The sequence below is a fragment of the Natrix helvetica genome (assembly GCF_964273705.1).
Source record: "Natrix helvetica genome assembly, chromosome: 1".
NCBI lineage: Eukaryota > Metazoa > Chordata > Lepidosauria > Squamata > Natricidae > Natrix > Natrix helvetica.
Genome location: NC_138548.1, coordinates 117016739 through 117036679, shown reverse-complemented (window position 1 = coordinate 117036679; position 19941 = coordinate 117016739). Strand labels below are relative to the sequence as shown.

The 19941-nt window shown below is 44.9% G+C and overlaps 2 protein-coding genes across 3 annotated transcripts in view; both read right to left on the bottom strand.

Annotated features, from left to right (window-relative positions):
• Nucleotides 1-19941, bottom strand: part of LOC309383865 (NACHT, LRR and PYD domains-containing protein 12-like) — a 259601-nt gene that overhangs the window by 34375 nt on the left and 205285 nt on the right. The gene's annotated exons all lie outside the window — the stretch shown is intronic.
• The window catches only part of LOC309383869 (caspase a-like), a 42436-nt gene continuing 32553 nt past the window's right edge, over nt 10059-19941 (bottom strand). The window contains exon 4 of the mRNA XM_081936842.1: nt 10059-10155. Coding sequence (XP_081792968.1) covers nt 10100-10155 — 56 coding nt within the window. The 3' untranslated portion in view covers nt 10059-10099. The remainder of the gene's footprint in view (nt 10156-19941) is intronic.

Sequence of the window (19941 nt, the reverse complement as noted above, 5' to 3'; positions counted from 1 at the left end):
GCAGCATACTGTGAGTTCAGAGACCCAGACAAGCTCCTCCTAGACCGCATTATATGTGGTGTTTGGAACATTAACTTGCAAAGGAGGCTGCTTGCTAAAACTAACCTTACACTCCAGATCACCCTAGATGAAGCCAGGGCTACTGAGTCCTCGACCAAGTCTACGGAAAAATTGCAGAGGCAAGGCAGCCTGAAGAGTGCGTGCAAAACCACCAAGCTGAGAGTCACAGTCCTCCTTGAGGGATCCCCATGCTCCATGGAGATTGACACGGGATCATCACTGACCATTATGTCGTGGGCTACGCTCAAGAAGATCATTCCCAACCTGAAGAGGCACAAGCAGCAGGTTCCAGATATACACCTAAGCGACTACCAGGGGAACCAAGTCCCGGTTCTTGGACAAGGCACTTTCCTGGTTCAATACACGTCATTCAACGGACTGCTTCCTGTGACGGTAGTAAGTGGTGCCTTGCAAAGCCTCCTAGGACTGGACTGGTTCAAACCCCTGGGCCTTGAAAGTAACCGGAATCAACGCCATCCATGATAACAGCACTGAAGAACTCCTTAAGGACATCTTCAGCATCAGTCTTGGTAAGTATGTGGGGACCCCCATATCGTTTAATTTGGACCTCAACATAGCCCCAATTAGACTGAAACCCAGGAGAGTACCTTTTGCTCTCTGACCCAAAATTGACTTGGAATTGGACAAGCTAATTGGCCAGGGAATCCTAGAGCCGATAGATCATGCACGCTGGGAGACCCCTATAGTGACCTCTATAGTGATGGGTCAGTCTGCATTTGCATGGACTATAAATGTACAATAAATAAAGTGTTACAACAAAGCGCTTACCCTGTACCCATTCTACAGCATTTACTACATTCACTTGGACCCAGAAAAGTTTTCACAAAATTAGACATGGCACAGGCATACCAGCAGTTGTCTGTAGATGGCACCACAATGGAGGCCCAAACCATTGTGCCGCATAGAGGTGCCTTAAAATGCACCTGCCTGCAATTGAGCGTTAGTATTTCCTTGGACTGTTCCAAAGAGCCATGGAACGCCTTTTGCAAGGGATACCAGGAGTCATCCCCTATTTTGACCACATGTTGGTATCCGCCGCAAATAAAGAGTAACTTTTTAAAAGACTTAGGGCTGTTTTGACCAGGATTAGTGAAAAGGGTCTCGCCTTAAAAAAGAGAAATGCCAAATTAATGTGCCAAGGGTGGAATTCCTAGGGTACCTCATCGACAGCTCATGGATTCACCCCACAAACAAAAAAAATTAAAGCCATTCAGGATGCCCCCACATCCCACAACTAGACCGAGCTCCAAGCATTCCTCGGACTACTTAACTTCTACAGCGTCTTTCTCAAGCAGAAGGCTACGATTGCTGAACCTCTGCATTGGCTCCTCGGCAAAAAGGCAACATGGACTTGGGGCAGAGCCGAGGGTGCCGCATTTGCCGTGGTGAAAAAACTACTGTCAGCGGACACGTTCCTGGTTCAGTACAATCTGACTTTGCCACTCATACTGACTTGTGATGCCTTGCCTTTTGGCACTGGAGACGTCCTTAGTCACATTGCCTACTACTCAAGGACTCTTTCAGCTGCTGAGAAGAACTACAGCCAACTGGACTGGGAGGCTCTGGCTGCTGTAGCCGGAGTCAAACAGTTCCACAAGTACTTATATGGTCGTGATTTCAAACTCATCACGGACCATAAACCACTTCTGGGACTACTGGCTGGGGACCGACCTACACCTTCTTCACTGTCACCGCGGATGACCCATTGGACTATTTTTTAGCTGCATACAATTACCGCCTCATCCACAGACCGGGCACCATACTGGGGCATGCTGATGCCCTCAACTGGTGCTCCCTACCAGAACTTCTTGCTGATCCAACTCCCGAGACACCAGTTCTGCTCATAGTCTGCCTGGAAGATGGCCCTGTCTCCTCCAGTGAAGTCGCCCACCACTCAGCTAAAGACTGGACTCTGAAACAGGTTTTGAACTGGGTGTGGAGGGGGTGGCCCAAGGGACCAGAATTTAAAATGTTTTATGTTAAAAGGGACAAACTGTCCGTTGTTAATGGTTGTTTACTGTGGGGGGATCAGGTTCTTATTCCAGAAAAACTGTGAGTTGCAGTATTAGAAGCATTGCACGTGGGGCATCAAGGAATTGTCCGGATGAAATCATTAGCCAGTAGATACGTATGGTGGCCTAACATGGATAAGGAGATTGAGGAATGGGTCGCTATCTGTACACCGTGCCAGGAGTCCAGACTAGCCCCCCCCCCAGAGGCGCCCGCTAAGAAGTGGGAGTGACCTCGAACACCACGGTTTAAGGTGCACATTGACTTTGCCGGCCTGGTTCATGGCCAAACATTTATGGTAGTTGTGGATGCATACTCGAAATGGCTAGAGGTAGTCCTGATGATCTCGTCTATGGCAGAAGTGGTCATTAAGGTACTATGGAGACTTTTATCCACGCACGGCCTACCCGATGTCTTGGTCTCTGACAACGGGCCCCAATTTACAGCTATGCAATTTGAGACCTTCCTAGCAGCACAGGGAATCAGGCATGCCCTGGTCACTCCATTCCATCTGGCCAGCAATGAACAGGTGGAGAGAATGGTGCGATCCACTAAAGCCCTATCCAGGATGGGGCCAGGGGTTGGCAAACACGGGTTGACCAATTTCTATTAATTCAACATATCACACTGAGTGCTACCACCAGGAGAATCCCTTCCGAGCTTCTAATGGGTTGCCAGCTAAGGTCAAACTTAGACTGTTGCACCCAAACTACTCTGCCATAACACCCCCCTGATTCGAACAGCAAATGTCAATGTCTAAAGCATTTCCATGACTACTATCAACTTAAGGAGGGAATGGGGGAAATGCCATGCATACTTTTACCCAGAGTAAAAGTCTCATATTTCTGTACTGGAATGTGAATGTGCATGTCCTGAACTTTGCCATAACGTCCTGTTGGAGAATGTGATTAATGACCTCAACAAGAGAGGAGGGGACACAGGGGTAAAGTTTAGATGCCATTAAGTGGGATTTAGTTTCGGCTCCACAGAAGTCCATGCTAAGATGTTAGTCCTAATAAATGAATGTGTTTTCTTTGAACTCTGCTTGGAGGCTCGTAAATTAATTAGGCCAACTCTTGGAAACTTCACAAAGAGCCGAAACTGACTTTAAAAAAAATCTATTAAGATTTCCGGGTTTCCTGAATCCCGGGCTCTCTGAGCACTCCCCCGATATTTGGGGTGCTTGGAGGAAAAATCAGGTAACCAGGGGGCTGGAGAAAAAGACTGATTACAGCTGGAGGTATGTGGCAATGCCAAGCAGTGATGTCTTTCCCAGCAGCAGAAGCAAGACAGGATGAGTACTTTTGGAAATCAACCCCTAAAGCAGCTGAGCTGGAATTCCCTTGCCCTAGTCTCCAGATACAGGGAAGAGTCTCAAGCAAGCTGGCAAGGGTGGAATAGAGGTGGGACTGGAAACAAACCAGGCTCCCAAAGCCCCAGATGGAATCCCTAGGGGGTGCAATAGAGGAACAGAGGGAGGATCTTGATCAGGCCATTCTTGCTGATGAGGGGCCAAAAGAGAAGGGAGGAACATCTGATCCTGTTGAGGGGAGGAGATGCAGACTGGATCGCACCCCCTCCCCCTCCTGATAGAAGGAGAAGGAGCCCAAAATGGCAACCAGTGCCTCTTCCATGCAGCAGGCAAGCTGCCAAGAGCAGACAACTCCCTCACTCTCTCCGAACTAGGGGTGAAGAAGATGGCCAGACATATCAGACGCAAGCATACAGAGGCCGACAGGAGGTTGGAGGAGTACGGCTGAATGACCCGCCCCAATTCAGGGGAAACTTTGACGGAGACTCAGATCAGCTAGCCCTATTCCTTGATTCAGCTGATATCCACCTAGAATGCTATGGGCACTTCTACCCATCCCCCAGAGCCATGGTGAATGCCATTGCAGAGGGTCTAGAGGGAGAAGCAAGGGAATGGCTAGCAGCCCTCCACAAGAGGAGAGCCCTGCAACTCCAAGACATAGATGATTTCCTGCGACTGCTAGAGGCCAGGTTTGACGAGGGGGAGGAGGATGACCCATATGCGGAAGAGGAACTCAGCAAACTAAAGCAGAGGGGCCGCCCCATCAAAGAGCACATCCGTTAATTTAGGAGGGTCATAGGAAGGCTACCCCCTTTACCAGAGCGACTGCTGATGCATTTCTTCAAAACAAGCCTGGACAAGCAAATTGCGACATCCCAAATCAACTCTCTGAGTGGTTCCAGGTTGCAACAAAAGTCGACAGGGCTGCGTGCCAATGACATGAGAAAGCAACTGGACACAAAAGAGAGAGGTCAACCTGACCTGAAACCACCCAGCCGGTGGGGAACCACACCACCACAGCAGGCCTTGAAACCAGCCCTCCCTCGAAGTCCGCTGAAATGTTACAGATGTGGGGGGATGGGTCACATGGCAGCTGCATGCCCAACCCCAGCCCCAAAACCAAGGCCAGACCCACTGCCCAGGGCACAACCAGAACGAGGCCCCAAATGGACCACCAACAGGTCCAGAAAAGCCCTCCAGGCTGCAGATGCTCCTTCCCCCCCCCCAGGTGAAAGTGGTGGAACCCCAGGCAACTACAACCAGCTGCCTGAACCATATGACAGCGAGGACAAGGGAGAAAATGACCCAATGGTGAGAAAACTAATTCACCCTTTCCTTTTTCCAATACGCCTCACAGTCCCAAAAACAGGAAACCAGGGGGATTTCCAAGCCCTAATAGACTCAGGCTGCACAAGGTGCTTGATCAACCTAACCACAGTCCTGAAACTGGGGATCAGAGCAAAAATGCTGTCCCACCCGATCCAGTTCGAGCAGGTCGATGGGTCCCTAATGGGAGGAGCCTATGCCACCCACCTGACTGAACTAGTGAGGCTAGAGCTAGCGGATCACTGGGAAGTAGTTCGATTCATAATATCCCCCAAAATGACAGACGCAATCATACTGGGACTTTCCTGGCTAGACAAGTGGGGACCAACCATCTGGTGGCAAGGGGGTACCTGCAGACTTAGGATATCAAGGGGCCCCCAACCCCTCCCACACCAGCAAGCACAAACACCACCCATGCTGGAAACCCCCCAAAAGAGCACACAAGAACAACTGGCAACCACATCTGACAAAACCCCAGAAGTCCTAATAAATGAATGTGTTTTCTTTGAACTTTGTCTGGAGGCTCGTAAATTAATTAGGCCAACTCTTGGAAATTTCACAGCAAGATTAGACAGTTTAGCGTAGGGGATCGGGTTTATGCCCACAACTACGCTGGGGGACCACTCTGGGTTCCTGCCACAGTCACAGGTATTACCAGACCTCGCTTATGCCAAGTGGAACTCGAGGACGGTCGCACTTGGAAGAGGCACATTGACCAACTCTGTAGCCGCCATTCCGAATCCTGACTTAGGAAACCAGAGGTAACTCCTGCACAAGTTAGCCAAAGTCCTACCCACATGGAGCATGATTTCACTCCATCCATGGACACCTCAAACCCAAAGATACTGGGGGATTTATCTGTTGAGGGTGCAGAGTCACAGCAAATTGCGAGCGAGCTGGCTCTAGGAACTTCAGCCCTGCCCTGTGAAAAGTTCTAGGAGGTTCTACCATGCAAAGAAGCAGAGGTAACTGGTCCGTCCGACCTGACTAAAGATCCGGCGCCAACTGAAGTGTGCAGGTCTGGATGAGCCATCAGAAAACCCACCCGACCTTGCTCTGGGATGGCATGCATATCTTTTTTATGAAGATAGGGTGGATAAAGTATTTAACAATCATGTTCTCCGAAGTGCCTTGATGAGAATATGGAAGAAGCACAAGCCCAATTGGGATTAAAAAATACCGCTTTGGTTGGATCTTGCAGACACCATGTGGATTACGAATACTAAGTCACTCGGGGGGTGTTTACATAAAGACGTGCTTATTGCTGATGGGGTCGATTGGCAGTTGAAAACTTTGGAACAACTGTTGGAAGAAGGAATTACTCTAAATTGGTTACATTATATACAGTTACAGAAGAGATGGAAAGAAGATTGTAGGGTCGGTTTTATGGATAAAGAAGTGGAACTGATCAAGCAGATAAAAGAGACTGGCCCAAAACAGGTTAAAAGAATATATAATGTACTGTTAGAAAGAGATTCAGAAAGTGAATTGGTTAAGGACTGTATGATTAAATGGGCTCAGAATTTTGATGAATCGGTTATGTTGGATACCTGGGAAAAAATATGGGTTCAGAATGTAAAATTTACACAGTCAACAGAATCTAAGGGAGAACTTTTATAAAATGTTTTACAGATGGTATTTAGATCCTAAAAAACTATCATGCATGTATCCAAATGTTCAACCAAAATGTTGGAGGTGCGGGTGCCTAGATGCTACCTTTTTTCATGTATGGTGGACTTGCAACAAGGTTAAAGCTTTTTGGATAAAAATATGGTGGGTTATGCAAAATGTACTCAAGAAAAGAATACAATTTACCCCGCAAATGTTTTTACTGGGTATAACTAAGGATTTTACTAAAGGGGAAACAAAATTGGTTTTGTATATGGTTACAGCAGCTAGGTTGTTGATTGCGCAACATTGGAAAAAAGATTTCTTACCGACAATTGATCAATGGGTTCAGAAAGTGGCGGGTTTTGCCGAAATGGCAAAAATCTCAGCTTTTTTAAAAGGTCAGAAGCAGGAGAATTACACACAGGAATGGGTAAAATGGATAGATTACATACAGAATAAATACCAGACTAGGAAGTACTATGTAGCCTTTAGGTAAGAATGTTTAGATTGACAGATGATTAGAGTAAATAATATATGGGATGCTTGGAATTCTTAGAGTGGTGTATAGCGGAAGCCAGGGGGGTGGGTTTGATTGGGAGGTGGGGGAGGGTTAGGGTGAAGGGTGGGGAAATATATATGCATAATTAATCTGTAAGATGGGATTAATGAGATATTGTTACTTTAAGAGAAATTTATATTATGATCTATATATGTTTAATTAATTTAGAAGATGGGGTTAATGGGCTATTGTTATTTTAAGAGAAACTTATATTATGATTGTTGGGAGGTGAGGGGGTATAATATTTGAATGAGAAACCTATTTCAAGATGGGGGGAGGGGAGGGGGTACAGTATTTGTATGTGATTTATATTATATGGCGGGGGGGGGTAAAAAGGGGGAAAACTTGTTTATATAAAACTTTTTCAATTAAAAAAAAGAAAAGAAAACCCACCTACCTGCGTGACTACATCACAAGTTAGATGAACCCAACTAAAAGGGGTGGGGTGTTAAGTACTTTGAGCACTTTGAATGTGAATAGTGATGTAAGTAGTTTCCACCAAGGTCCGCTGTTACCAGCAGGAACACATTCAAACCTGATTGGTCAACAGCCCTGTCAGAGCCCTATAAAAGGGCTAATGCCAGACAGGATCTTTGCTGGATTCTAGTTACTAATAAAGACCTGTTGTTACTGTCAGGGAGAAAAATGCCTGATATCTGAGATCAATGGACCGTGGCTGATTCCCTTCCGCATATCTTTTGAGATATTGAGAAAAATAAAAGTCTTTAAAAGTATTCTAATTAATAAACAAACTTTAATACGAAAATAATAAAAGTAAATAAAACAGAAAATAACTAATTGTTACATTTTGATAATAAAAGCCCTGTCTGCCAAGTTCTGCTTGGCAGCCGGACAAAGAAGAAAAAAAAATTTGATTCTGGAATGTGTAACGCATGCGCAATAAATCACTTTCAGATAAGAACTTTTATGACCTGCGCAATAAAGCTTTCTTAGTTTAACTCTTGAGTGTCAGTTTAGGCAGTTCAGGCCTAGCAAACCTTTTAACATCGTGACACCCCTTCTTTTGCTAGTCTGGGCTGACGTCATCAAATCATCAATTAAGGCACATCTTCTTTCGCAGATACTCGTGTTGATTTGCGGCAAGTGGTTTGTTAAGCATGTCTGCAATCTGATCATGTGTAGAAACATATTGCAATTTAACAAAACCTTGCTTAACTAATTGCTTTGTGTTTTGATAACGAATGTCAATGTGTCTGGACCTAGAACCTGTAAAATGTGACTCAGAAATATAAACCACAGATACATTATCTTCCATCACGGTGATTGGTCGAATCGGACGTGTCCAGATATCTGTGATCAAAGCATCAAACCACGTTAGAGAATTACAAGCATCTGAAACACAAGCATATTCAGCTTCAGTAGATGAAACAAAACTCTGTTTTCTCACTTGCCAGTAAACAGGACAACCATTTAGGAACATCATGTAACCAGAAGTGCTTTTGCGTGACTTCTTGTCGCTCGCCCAGTCGGAATCAGAAAAACAAATCAACTTTGGTTGATCAGTGTGTGTTGGTTCTAGCAATAACTTCATGAAGCCTGAGTCTGCCTCATCTGTTCCCACGGTCTAACACATGGCAGGGCTGCGGGGAAGGGAGCAAGCAGCCTACTCCCTTCCCCGTGGCACTGCCATGCTTCCCTGCCTTTTATGTGACCCTCGGCTTGCCTGCCTTTGCAAGCTGGCCACGGGGATGCTGGGAAGGCCACGTGGAAGCAGGGAAGCATGACAGGGCTGCAGGCCATGGGGAAGTGAGCAGGGGCAGCTAGCTAAGCCGCGACTCGCAGGCTTATCTGGCAGACAGCTCAGGGGTGCAGCGCTTCAGGCAGGCAAGCTGCAAAGCAGAGACTGGGCAGGGCGCATGCACAGTACTAAAAATGCTTTTGTGCAGAAGCAAAAAAGAAGATGGTGGTGTGTGGCAGGCCAAGTTACTACCTACTCAGCCGAACCGGGATGAACTGGTAGGAACCCATCTCTGTACCAGACTCATTGCTCATGGGAAGGAGGCATCTTTGAACATGATTGTGGGATCGTAGGCAGCTCTACAGTAATCTCTCCAGTAGATGCAGAAACTTTACTCCAACACAGACAGGAGATGGAAGGAAAAATGTGGAACTTAGAAGCAACAATACTCCAATTATTCCAGCAGTAAGTTCAAAATGCCCATCACGGCAGGATGTGCAGGAGCAATTGTGAGGACTCCAAGGGAGGAAGAATGAGGTATCTTAGTGTAAGCCTTGGGTAGTCTGAAGAAAGTAACCTGTTCCATCACTAGACCCCCATGGCCTTCCCCACCCTGAGATACCTCATGTACACTTAAAGACCCATTTGATTAGCGAATGCATGGGCGAAAGGAGGGAATGACTGCAGTCAAGTTACATGATTCAATCCTACAAATCCTCTGGTTACAAATGTAATTAGCAGGCTCCATTCGTAATTCAAGGACTACCTGTACAATTTTAATTAATTAGCAATTACCTTGCAAGTCAATATTTATGTTAAAGCAGATTCCCAAAATACTAAACAGAAGAAATTTTCAGGGAACTTTACTATATTAAAGGAAACTATTAAACAATTAAAGAGAAAGTCGAAGAAGTGATAGCAAAATGACATAATCCACCAAAATAACAAAAAGATTGCTGTAAATTTCAGATAAAAATCTTGTCATAGTGTAAAAAAATTAAGCTATATGAGAATTCCCAAAAAATTACCATTTATACACCTATAAATCTGCAAAGCAAAGGTGCAGATTTTTTAATCAGTAAAATTGCTGTCATATCTGCAAATTGTTTAATGAACATTTATAAACTTCTGAGCTTATCCCTAAGAACTGACCTCCTCAAATTTAGTCCCTCTGTTAACAGCTAAGAAAGTATCTCATATCCCCCAGCTATATCATACCATTTTGATTATAATCACAGACAGAATTGCATCTTAGAAAACAGAAGGAACAGAACATAATATGGTTAAATACAGTATCATAATTGTAATTATCATTCCATGGATACTTTTCCAGAATTTAAGAGAAAGTAACACATACCAAACTTAAAAGTAATAGTGATCACTCACAGTAGACTTTCTATGTTGCAGTCTGGATCTTGGAGCTCCTCACACAGCAATTCTGCTGCTCTGTCATCTATGTCCTTGAGAGACAACAGTAACTCTTTCAATCTCTGGTTGTTCTTTAAGACTTTAGCAAGATGCCTGCTGCAGGACACTTTGAGGGACAATCCTTGCAAACTGAAAGAACAGCAATTACTCAGAAGAATTAGAATAATACTTTCTGGTTAGTAGTATCACATATAAAAATAGACAATAATAATAATAATAAAAAAACAAAAGCAATAAGTATGGATATATGATCAACAAATCTAAGATATCATATGGTTAGATATACTGTAGGTAAAGGTAAAGGTTAGGGGGAGCACTTTGGTGGGCGCTGGGGGAAGGAAGGAATGAAGAAGAGTCAAGCTGAGGAAGAAAAAAAAGCTCTGCCGGGCAGGGGAGCAGGGTGGGGAGCACTCCATGGCAGGCTGGTCCTGCCACCGCAGAGCCTTTTATTATTTTTTTCTCTTCCACTCACGAGTCGCGCTGACAGTGGCGGCGGCATGAGGAGCAGCAGCCTGGCGCGCACTCCCAATCTGGCCTGCCTGAGGAACAGGAGGGGAGTTCGGCTGTTTGAAGAAGCCACGGGGGGTGCACTCCCTTCTCTTTCACAGCCACCTCATTTCCAATTAGGGGAGGGGGAAGAAATCCATGTTTTTCCTCCCTCTGCATGGATCCCCCCAATTGGAAATGAGGTGGCTGTCAAAGAGAAGGGTGGGGCAAGCCTGGAGCAGACAGGCGGGGCAAGCAAGCGAGCAGCGACTGGGCAGGTGGGGGAGCAAACAAGGGGGCAGGCAATGGGAGGGAGTGTTCCGGTATGCAGCCTCTAGAAGAATGGGTATGGGAAAACACACTAAATTGCACAAATGGGTATGGGCGTACCAGTGTACCAGCTAAAATCCACCCCTGGAGTAGGAGAAAAGTAAGGGAAGAAGGAAGGAAAAGGAGAGGAGGAAGGAAGGAAGTAGAGAAGGGAGAGAGGGAGAAAAGAAAGGGATAATAAGGTGGTGTTACAACAGGAGGAAGGGATGGTAAACAAAGCAACCCAAACTGTATATTATAACCTATTAAATGAAATAATAAATGTATAAGAATGATAAATGTAAAGAAGAATAACAGTTATGTGAATGTATACTTAAAATGGCATGTAAGAGACTAAAAAATAAAAAAAATCTGGAAAAAAAAGATTTGAAACACAGAACTCAGTGCCAATGTTGCTTTAAGAAAACAACAACTGCAAACACCCTCCCCATGATGGATAACTGTCTGTGCAACTCAGGGCTAAAATATAACTACGAGTATGAGTGAGCTCAGAGTGAAGTCCATGGCTGTTATAAAGGCTATGAAATCTGGTGTAACACTAGATTTCATCCTGAAGAACTGGAACATTCTTACTTGAGGACTCCACCATAATCAAGCAATGAAATCTGAGCAATACTGCTAAAGAGCAATCATCCCCAGCTTGTCCTTACAGCGTCATGTAATGGCACTTACAACATAAAAAGAGACAATTGTTCCCTGCGAAGGTGCCATGTACAATTGTAGTTATCCCCTTCCCTAACTCAAAGATCTTGGCTGATGGAAGAACAAAACTGGGTAAAGATATCCATGTATCCATGTGACTGTCTGCTAATGCTGCTTTTATAGCAAACTGGGCTGGCAGTGATTACTTGGAAGAAATAGAATAGAATAGAATAGAATAGAATAGAATAGAATAGAATAGAATAGAATTCTTTATTGGCCAAGTGTGATTGGACACACAAGAATTTGTCATTGGTGCATATGCTCTCAGTGTATGTAAGGAGAATAAAATACATTCATCAATAAAAAGATACACTTAGTGATAGTCAAAGTTACTAACAAGCTATCAAATTGTAATAGGAAACAAAAACAAATGCTTCCAAATTTTTATGATCAGTCCATACTTCAAAAGGGTGTTTTGCCCCGTCTAGGAAATGTCGCCAAGTCATCAAAGCCCATCTGACCGCAAAAGCTTCCTTTTCCCATATAGCCCATCATCTCTCCGCCTCTGTCATTTTGTGTGAGGTGTAAGTGCATGGCTGCAATTTTCCATCAGCGTTCGTTTGAAGTAATACTTCCCCAACACGCTTGAATGATAAATGGTGCCTCCATATCTGGGTGTTTCAAAATGGGTTCAGCTGCAAAGAGTCGCTTTAATTTTTCGAAAGCAGCTTGACACTCCATAGTCCAATTCAAAGGCTTACCCGGTCTGGGCTTTTGACTTTATGAGATTTGTAATGGGCAGAGCAATGCTGGTGAATGAAGGAATAAATTGACGATAAAAATTCACAAATCCCAAAAAAAATTGTTATTGTTTGCGGGTGCGAGGAGGTGCCCACTCAGTTACAGCCTGGACTTTCACTGGGTCCATCTCGATGCCATTGTGGGAGATGCAGTAGCCCAGGTAATCGATCTTCTCTTGATGAAATTCACATTTAGACAATTTGGCATAAAGTTCGGCAGCCCAGAGTTTCTTGAGTACTGATCGCACTAAAGTCACGTATTTATCACATTTCCATGTAGATAAGGATGTCGCCAATGTAGACCATCACGCCTTTGTACAGGTGTTCATGTAAAACTTCATTTACTAATTGCATGAAAACCTCTGGCGCCCCCTGTAGGCCAAATGGGAGTACTCTGAATTGAAAACATCTGAGTGGGCAGTTGAAAGCAGTTTTCCATTCATCTCCCTCTTTGATTCTGACTCTGAAGTAGGCCTCTCTTAGGTCCAATTTCGTGAAGATCTTCCCTTTACCCAATTGGGCCAGCATATTCTTCATCAGAGGGAGGGGGTATATTTTCCATGCAGACACTGTTAAGATTTTTGTAGTTAACACAGAGACAAAAGAAGCCATCTTTCTTTTCACTAAACAACACAGGGGCAGCCACACGTGGCCTAGCAGGTTCTATAAACCCCCTCTTCAAATTGTTGTCAATAAACTTCCGTAATTCCTCCATTTTGAGTGGGATCATCAAGTAAATCTGGGGTTTTGGAAGTTTTACTCCTGGGAGGATCTCAATGCTGCAATCTGTCACGTGTGTGTGTGTGTAATTTATCAGATGATTTTTCACTGAAAACGTCCTTTAGGTCCCAATATTCATTTGGGATTTTCTCCTCCCTCCTCAATTTTTTCCTGCACCACGGCCACTAGGTTAGGTTCAGCGTTGGCAATGTCGAAAACCCTCCCTTCTCCCTCTGGGGGTTTAGCGAATCACATGCGCAACCACCCTTTCCTCCAGTTGATGTGTGGGTTCCATTTACGTAACCAGGGTAAGCCCAGTATGAGAGGCCGGTCCATCCCGGGTGCAACAATGAAACTTAATGTTTCCTGGTGATCCCCCATCCACATGTCTATAGGTTCAGTCACAAAATGGGCAGGAACCCCCCCCCCAGCTACAGAACCATCAAGTTGGCAAAAAGCAATGGGGACTTTCAAAGTTCTCAGTTTTAAGCCCATTTTTCCACCACTTCCGGGCTAACAATGCAATGTGTGTATCCTGAGACTAAAAGGGTCAGCATTTTTGCTTGGGCACCAATGGAGGGCACTTTATGTTCTACTGGGATGGTCATGGAGCCTGATCAGGAACTTACCAGATGGTCATCATTGGAATTGGTTTCACTTTCCCCCGATGAGGACGGTTCTTCTTCTTTTGGGATGGGAGAGAATTGCGCAACAGGTTCCACCCCTTTCATGATGGTATCCCTCCTTTTCCCAGGTTGTTTGTCTGGCTTCCTCTCCCCCACAGCAGAGGGCTTTGGGCCAATCTTGGAGCGGCAATTTGCTGCCCGGTGTCCCTCCTTTCCACATCAGAAGCAGGTGGCAGACTGGGCTTGCTTGTAGACCAACTTTTTCCTCCTTTTGGAGTTCCTTTGGGGGGCATTGGGGGGGTAGTTTTCTCTTTCTCACTGTCTTTGTGGTACTTATCTCTGGCTAGATTGATCTCCACTTCTGCTGCCAATTCGTACCAGCGTTGCAAGTTATGGGGGGGGGGGGGTGCTTACACAGTTTTGGTATATATCTTTGTTTAAACCATCCATAAAACTGTCCATGAAAGCTTCAATCCCACATATAAACAGACAATTCACGAAACTCTTGTATGTAATCAGCCCCTGGGTTCTTCCCCTTGGTAAGGGTTTTCATTTTGGTTCTGGCCTTCCACTCCATGAGCGAATCATCAAAGGGTTTTTTCAGGGCGGCCATAAACCTATTATAGTCTCTCAGCAGGGGGAGTCATCGTTATGCAAGGCAACCATCCATGCCACTGCCTTGTTCTCCAGTGCCATGGTAACAACTCTTATCTTGGCTTCTTCTGTGGGGAGATCCTCTCCGAACTGTTGCATGAAATTCCAGACTTGGACCAGGAAAAATCCTAGTTCCTTTGGGTAACTTCCAAATTTCACACCAAGCGGAGGAACTTTTGCCATCCGTGTCTCAGGGGGGGGGGGGGTCCTCCTCTTGGAAGGGCTCTCATGGCTGAAGATCCTGATGAGCTCCACTGTCTGCCCCCAGGGCCCCCTCTTGGGAGGAACAGGACTTCTGCAGTTCTCTCCTCTAGGCCTGGGAGATCAGCTTCTCTTTTGGAACCGCTCTCATGTAAACATCGCCTCTCCCAAGCCTCTTGAAAGAGTTTCATAAGGTTCTCCTCATTGGTGTCCTGCCAGGCAGCTGCCCATCGCTGATGTTGCCTTGTGGTACATCCAGCCAGAATTTCCTCAGGGTCATACTTCTGTCCCACTCCCAATGACCACCTGATGTGGACGGACCGTTCCTCCAAATTCAGATCTGCCATCCGCTCCATCTCCAAGGGACACAAGAACCCAGCCGCTCCCATGTCGTCCTCCTGGTCGCTGCCTGGGTTGGACATTCCTTTGGACATTTTGGTTTTATTTACACTCCCCTCGGAAGGTGTTAGCTCCGGGATGAGTGCAAAAGTGAGATATTGCTTAATGTCAAGCCGGCCTCCCTCAGCAACCAAGAAAGAAACCACTTAACTCCATTTTGCAGAATTAAGAGCATTTTTACTGGTTATGAAGAGATAGCAGCTAAGCAAAGCAAGATCTGAGGCAAAAGCACACTAAATCATACATATCAATATGTGACCAACCCCCTCCCCCCGGTAACCCTCATCCCACTGTCCAATCTGCAAATCCCTCTGGTGTCATGTGAGTTTCATCTTCAAGGAGCATCATCAGGTTGGTATGCAGGATGGTTGGCCTTGACCAACACCAAGCACCAGTCTCCAGCATGCGCAGTAGACAGTAACAACAAAGCTCCCTTTTTACAATCTCTCCTGTACTAAAACTTTCCCTCCCAAATACCAAGCCCCCTCTCCTAGTTTCAATGGCAGCCGAAAGCAAATAGCAAAGCAGAGACTGACAATAACTGGATATGTGTTATGTCCCTTCTTGCTTCAAACACTCTACTATCCTCTTGGTGCCCAAGAAACTCTCCATCAAGGAGCTGAATAACCACAGATCGGTTGCTCTGACATCTGTAGTTATGAAAACCTTTGAAAAGTTAGTGGTGACACATTTGTAAACCATTATGAATTCACTGCAAGACCTCTTGGAATTTGCCTATTGCTCAAATAGATCAGCAGATGATGCTGTCAATACCGCATTGCACTACATGTTACGACATCTTGAATCCACAAAGACCTAAATACAGTGGTGGGTTTCAAAACTTTTTACTACCAATTCTGTGGATGTGGTCCATTTTGTGGGCTTTGCTGGGTGACCATGTGACTGGGTAGGCGTGGCAAACTTGTAACTTGTGGTGAAACTCACTTAAGAATGCTCTTGCTTAGCAACCAAAATTTTGGGCTCAATTGTGGTCATAAGTTATCTTTCTTTTTCTTTCTTTCTTTCTTTCTTTCTTTCTTTCTTTCTTTCTTTCTTTCTTTCTTTCCTTTCCTTTCCTTTCCTTCCTTCCTTTTCTTCTTTCTTGTGTCTCTCTCACCCACTTTCTTTCTTTTTTCTCTTTTCTCTCTCTCTCTCTTTCTATCTTTGTCTCTTTCTTTTCTCTCTCCCTTCCTCTTTCTTTCTCTCTTATCTTTCTTTTTCTTTCTCTCTCTCCCCCTCTCTCTCACACACATACACACACATCCTAGTTGGTGAACATTTCTGTTTTACCAGCTGGGAGGCTGGCAGAAAAGCCTCACTTTCCCCGCTGCCGCAGCTCTTGAAAAAAGGAAGCAGAGATATTGGCCTTGCACTTGCTTCCCATAATGCTCACCGCCGCTCACCCCCTCACCACTTTCCCTCCCAGCTGCCCAGCTAAGCAGGGCAGGAGGGGCCCGGGCTGCAGCCAGCGAGGAAGGGGTGGTAAGGGAAGTACGCCGGCTTCTTCCAATAGCCGAATCCTCTACTCCTGTCCTTCCTCGGCTGTTGGAAGAAGCCCGTACACACTTCCTTCTCTTTGACAGCTGCCTGGTTTCTAATGGGGTGGGGAGAAATCCATGCATTAGAGAGGGAGGGAAGAGAAGGCCAAGCTTTTGCTAGCGACTGCCTTTCCTCCCTCTCTAATGCATGGATTTCTACCCACCCCATTAGAAACCAAGTGGCTGTCAAAAAGAAAGAAGTGCATGCAGGTTTCTTTCAATACCCGAGTCCTCCGCTCCGGCAAAGGAAGTCGGTGGGTGGGACAAGCATGGTGCGGACAGGTGGGGCGAGAAAGCGAGTGAGCAGCAACTGGGCAGGGGGTGAGTGAGCGGGGGGGAAGGCCATAGGAGGGACAGTACCAGTACAGGGCCTCCAGGGGCCCCGATACACAAATGGACACCCAATTTTCGCTACCGGTACACGCCTACCAGGGCGTACCAGTCAGAACCCACCTCTGCCTATATAAGGGTGTTTTTTGTAGACTTCAGCTCAGCATTCAACTTCATCATTCCTGAAATACTTGCCTACAAACTGACTGAATTAGCTGTGCCTGACCATAATTGCAGATGGATCATAAGCTTTCTAACAGATAGCAAGAAGAAGGTGAAGCTAGGTAAAATCACATAAGTTACCTGTACAATTAGCATAGGTGTACCCCAGGGCTGTGTGCTCTCTCCGCTACTCTTTTCTCTCTATATCAAAGACTGCATCTCAAAGGATCCCTCTGTTAAAGTATTGAAGTTTGCAGATAATACAACAGTGATTGGTCTTATTCGAGATGATAATGAATCTGCATACAGATGGGAAGTTGAAGAACTGGCCCTGTGATGCAGCTGGAACAATCTTGAACTGTACACATTCAAAACGGTAGAGATGGTACTAGATTTTAAGAGAAGCCCTCCTATTCTACCACCTGCTACAATCTTAGTCAACGCAGTATCAACATACATACTAGAGTTTCTGGGTTCTATAATCTGCCAGCTAACCTTAGAACCATTATTAAAAAGGCACAACAAAAAATGTTCTTCCTACACCAATTCAGAAAGCTCAGATTGCCCAAGGATTTGCTGATACAGTTCTAAAGAGGAATAATTGAGTCTGTCATTTGTTCCTCGGTAACTGTCTGGTTTGGCACAGCAACCAAACAGGACAGGTACAGACTTCAACGGATAATTAGGACTGCAGGAAAAAAAGTTGCAACCAACCCATCTTCCACTGAGGACCTATATACTGCACGAAACAGAAAGAGGGCTGAGAAAATATTTACAGATACCTTACATACTGGACATAAACTGTTTCAAGTTCGTCTCTCAAGCTGCCACTATAGGGCATTACATGCCCAAATATTTAGACACAAAGATAGTTTCTTCCCCCATGCCATCACTCTGCTAAATACTTAACTCCTACAGCACTGTCTTATGCCTAAAGATATGTATCCACATAGTAGCTTGTTTTGTTATTATCCTTATCATCTTCTCATCTTTCTCATCTTCTCATCTTTCTCACTTTTTATCTTTCCTACTGCCTTCTCCTATTGGTTTGTTATGATTTATCAATTGTCATTGTATCTTATGATTTATCACTTTGTTATTTGTATGTACACTGAGAGTTTATGCACCAGAGATAAATTCCTTGTGTGCCCAATCACACTTGGCCAATAAAGAATACTAGTCTACCCTGTTCTGTTCTAGTCTATTTCCTGCCTCTCAATAAGAAATCCCAGTGAAAGTACTGCACCCTTCCTTGAGTTTTCCAAACTATCTTTCCTTCTCTCTCAGTGTCAATTATAACTCAGTTCCATGGTAGGCTTCAGGAACTCCTAGTAAAGCACCTTCTAATGTTGACCATGAGAAATTGATGAGAAACTGCTGTAACAATATATTTAGTTTAATACACAAACTTCTAATATTATGTAGTGGTTTCATTATCAATAACATCTAAAATAAAATACTAGCACTTTCTTACGACAGTTTTTTTAAGTTTCTCAGTTTCATCAGTGCTTTAAAGAAGTCTTCCACATATCTTTCATCCAAACTCCAATCCCTAAAAAGGAAAGACAGAGACTTTTACTTCAGTGTTTCCAGTTACTCTACTTTGCAAATATATTCCAGTCCATTTGAAAAGTAATCACAAATAAATTCATTCATATTGCAGCATGAGAAATTAGTAATATAAAAGGACAATTTTGTAAATGAAAAGGTTACAAGTACTTTTTAACCAACAAAGATTGGAATCTGCCCATTACAGTCAGAAGTCCTGACAGCTGTGCAGTTCCCATGTGGTTGTCTTACTTATAACCCCCTACCCATGCTCTCCCCAAAGTGGTCATTAAATAAAGCACAGGATGCACCAGGTGCTTGATGGGAGGTCCTGGGTGGATTAGTGCAGGTTCTGCCATGGGCCTTGTAAAATCACTCCTGAGGAAACCCCATGCTTTGATTCCCTCCCTTCAGGCTCTTCATAGACCTTAGGCCTGCTTCCCAACCTACCGGATCCCATTTACTCCACCCCATCTGTCATCACCAATTGCTTACTTATATTTGTAGATCACATTGAGGAGATCTCCACAGCTCCACAGTGCTCCGTACTATCAGCATCCCAACTAACTCCTCATAACAATTCAGAACTGAGACAAACTCCATCAAAGTAAGAATTTATTGAAGAAGTCATATTGGCTTATCTGGAGAAAACCCGAATCTGAAATATTGTGTTTTCCCCCACGCATACTAAAACTCACATCCTGCCCTGTTCAATGACATTCACATCACATGGCCCAATCAACCCCCCCCCCCTCTCAACTGCTGCCAAACTTTGGTCACTCCCCTCCAGGTGCCAGCAGTCTGACCTTGATCCAGGCCTTGATCTCATGAAAGAATATTGTTATGATTTACTCCCCTTGCTACTCTCCCATTCCCACTGTGGCAGCCCTGTAAGATGTATCCAGGGCTGATACATAGAGCACATTGGAGAAGAAGAGCAAACTGTTCTGTCCCAAGGCTGTGTGCTTCACTTCTGGAAGCAGATACCATTTTCAGACTGACTTCAATTAATTTTGGCCACTGCAAAATCGTGCTCACTTCTGAAAGTGGGCCATGGAGTCTAAGGATCGACCAGCTTGCTCTTTTTCTCCAATGTGATCTATGGGGCACTGTAAAGACTGTGGAGCTCTCTGGAGAGATGGCTCCGGAGAAGAGCAAGCTGCTCCATTGCTAACCTACATGGCCTGCTTTCAGAATTGAGCACCATTCTGGACTGGCCAGTATTCAATTGGCCACTCTGAAAATGGTGGCCACAGCTGGGATCATGCCACATGGCTACTGAACAGCATGACTTTCCCTCCTTCCCTAATCTAAGTTCTGGAACTTCAGAGCTCTTCAAAAGGTTATGGGTGCTATGGGTGATGAAAGGTGAGGAGAAAGGTGTGGGATCCAGTGGGGTGGGAAGCAGGCCCCAAATCTGTGGGACCTGGTGTAGAGGATGGGGAGATAGATGGGGATGCCACTGCAGCATTCCTGCAA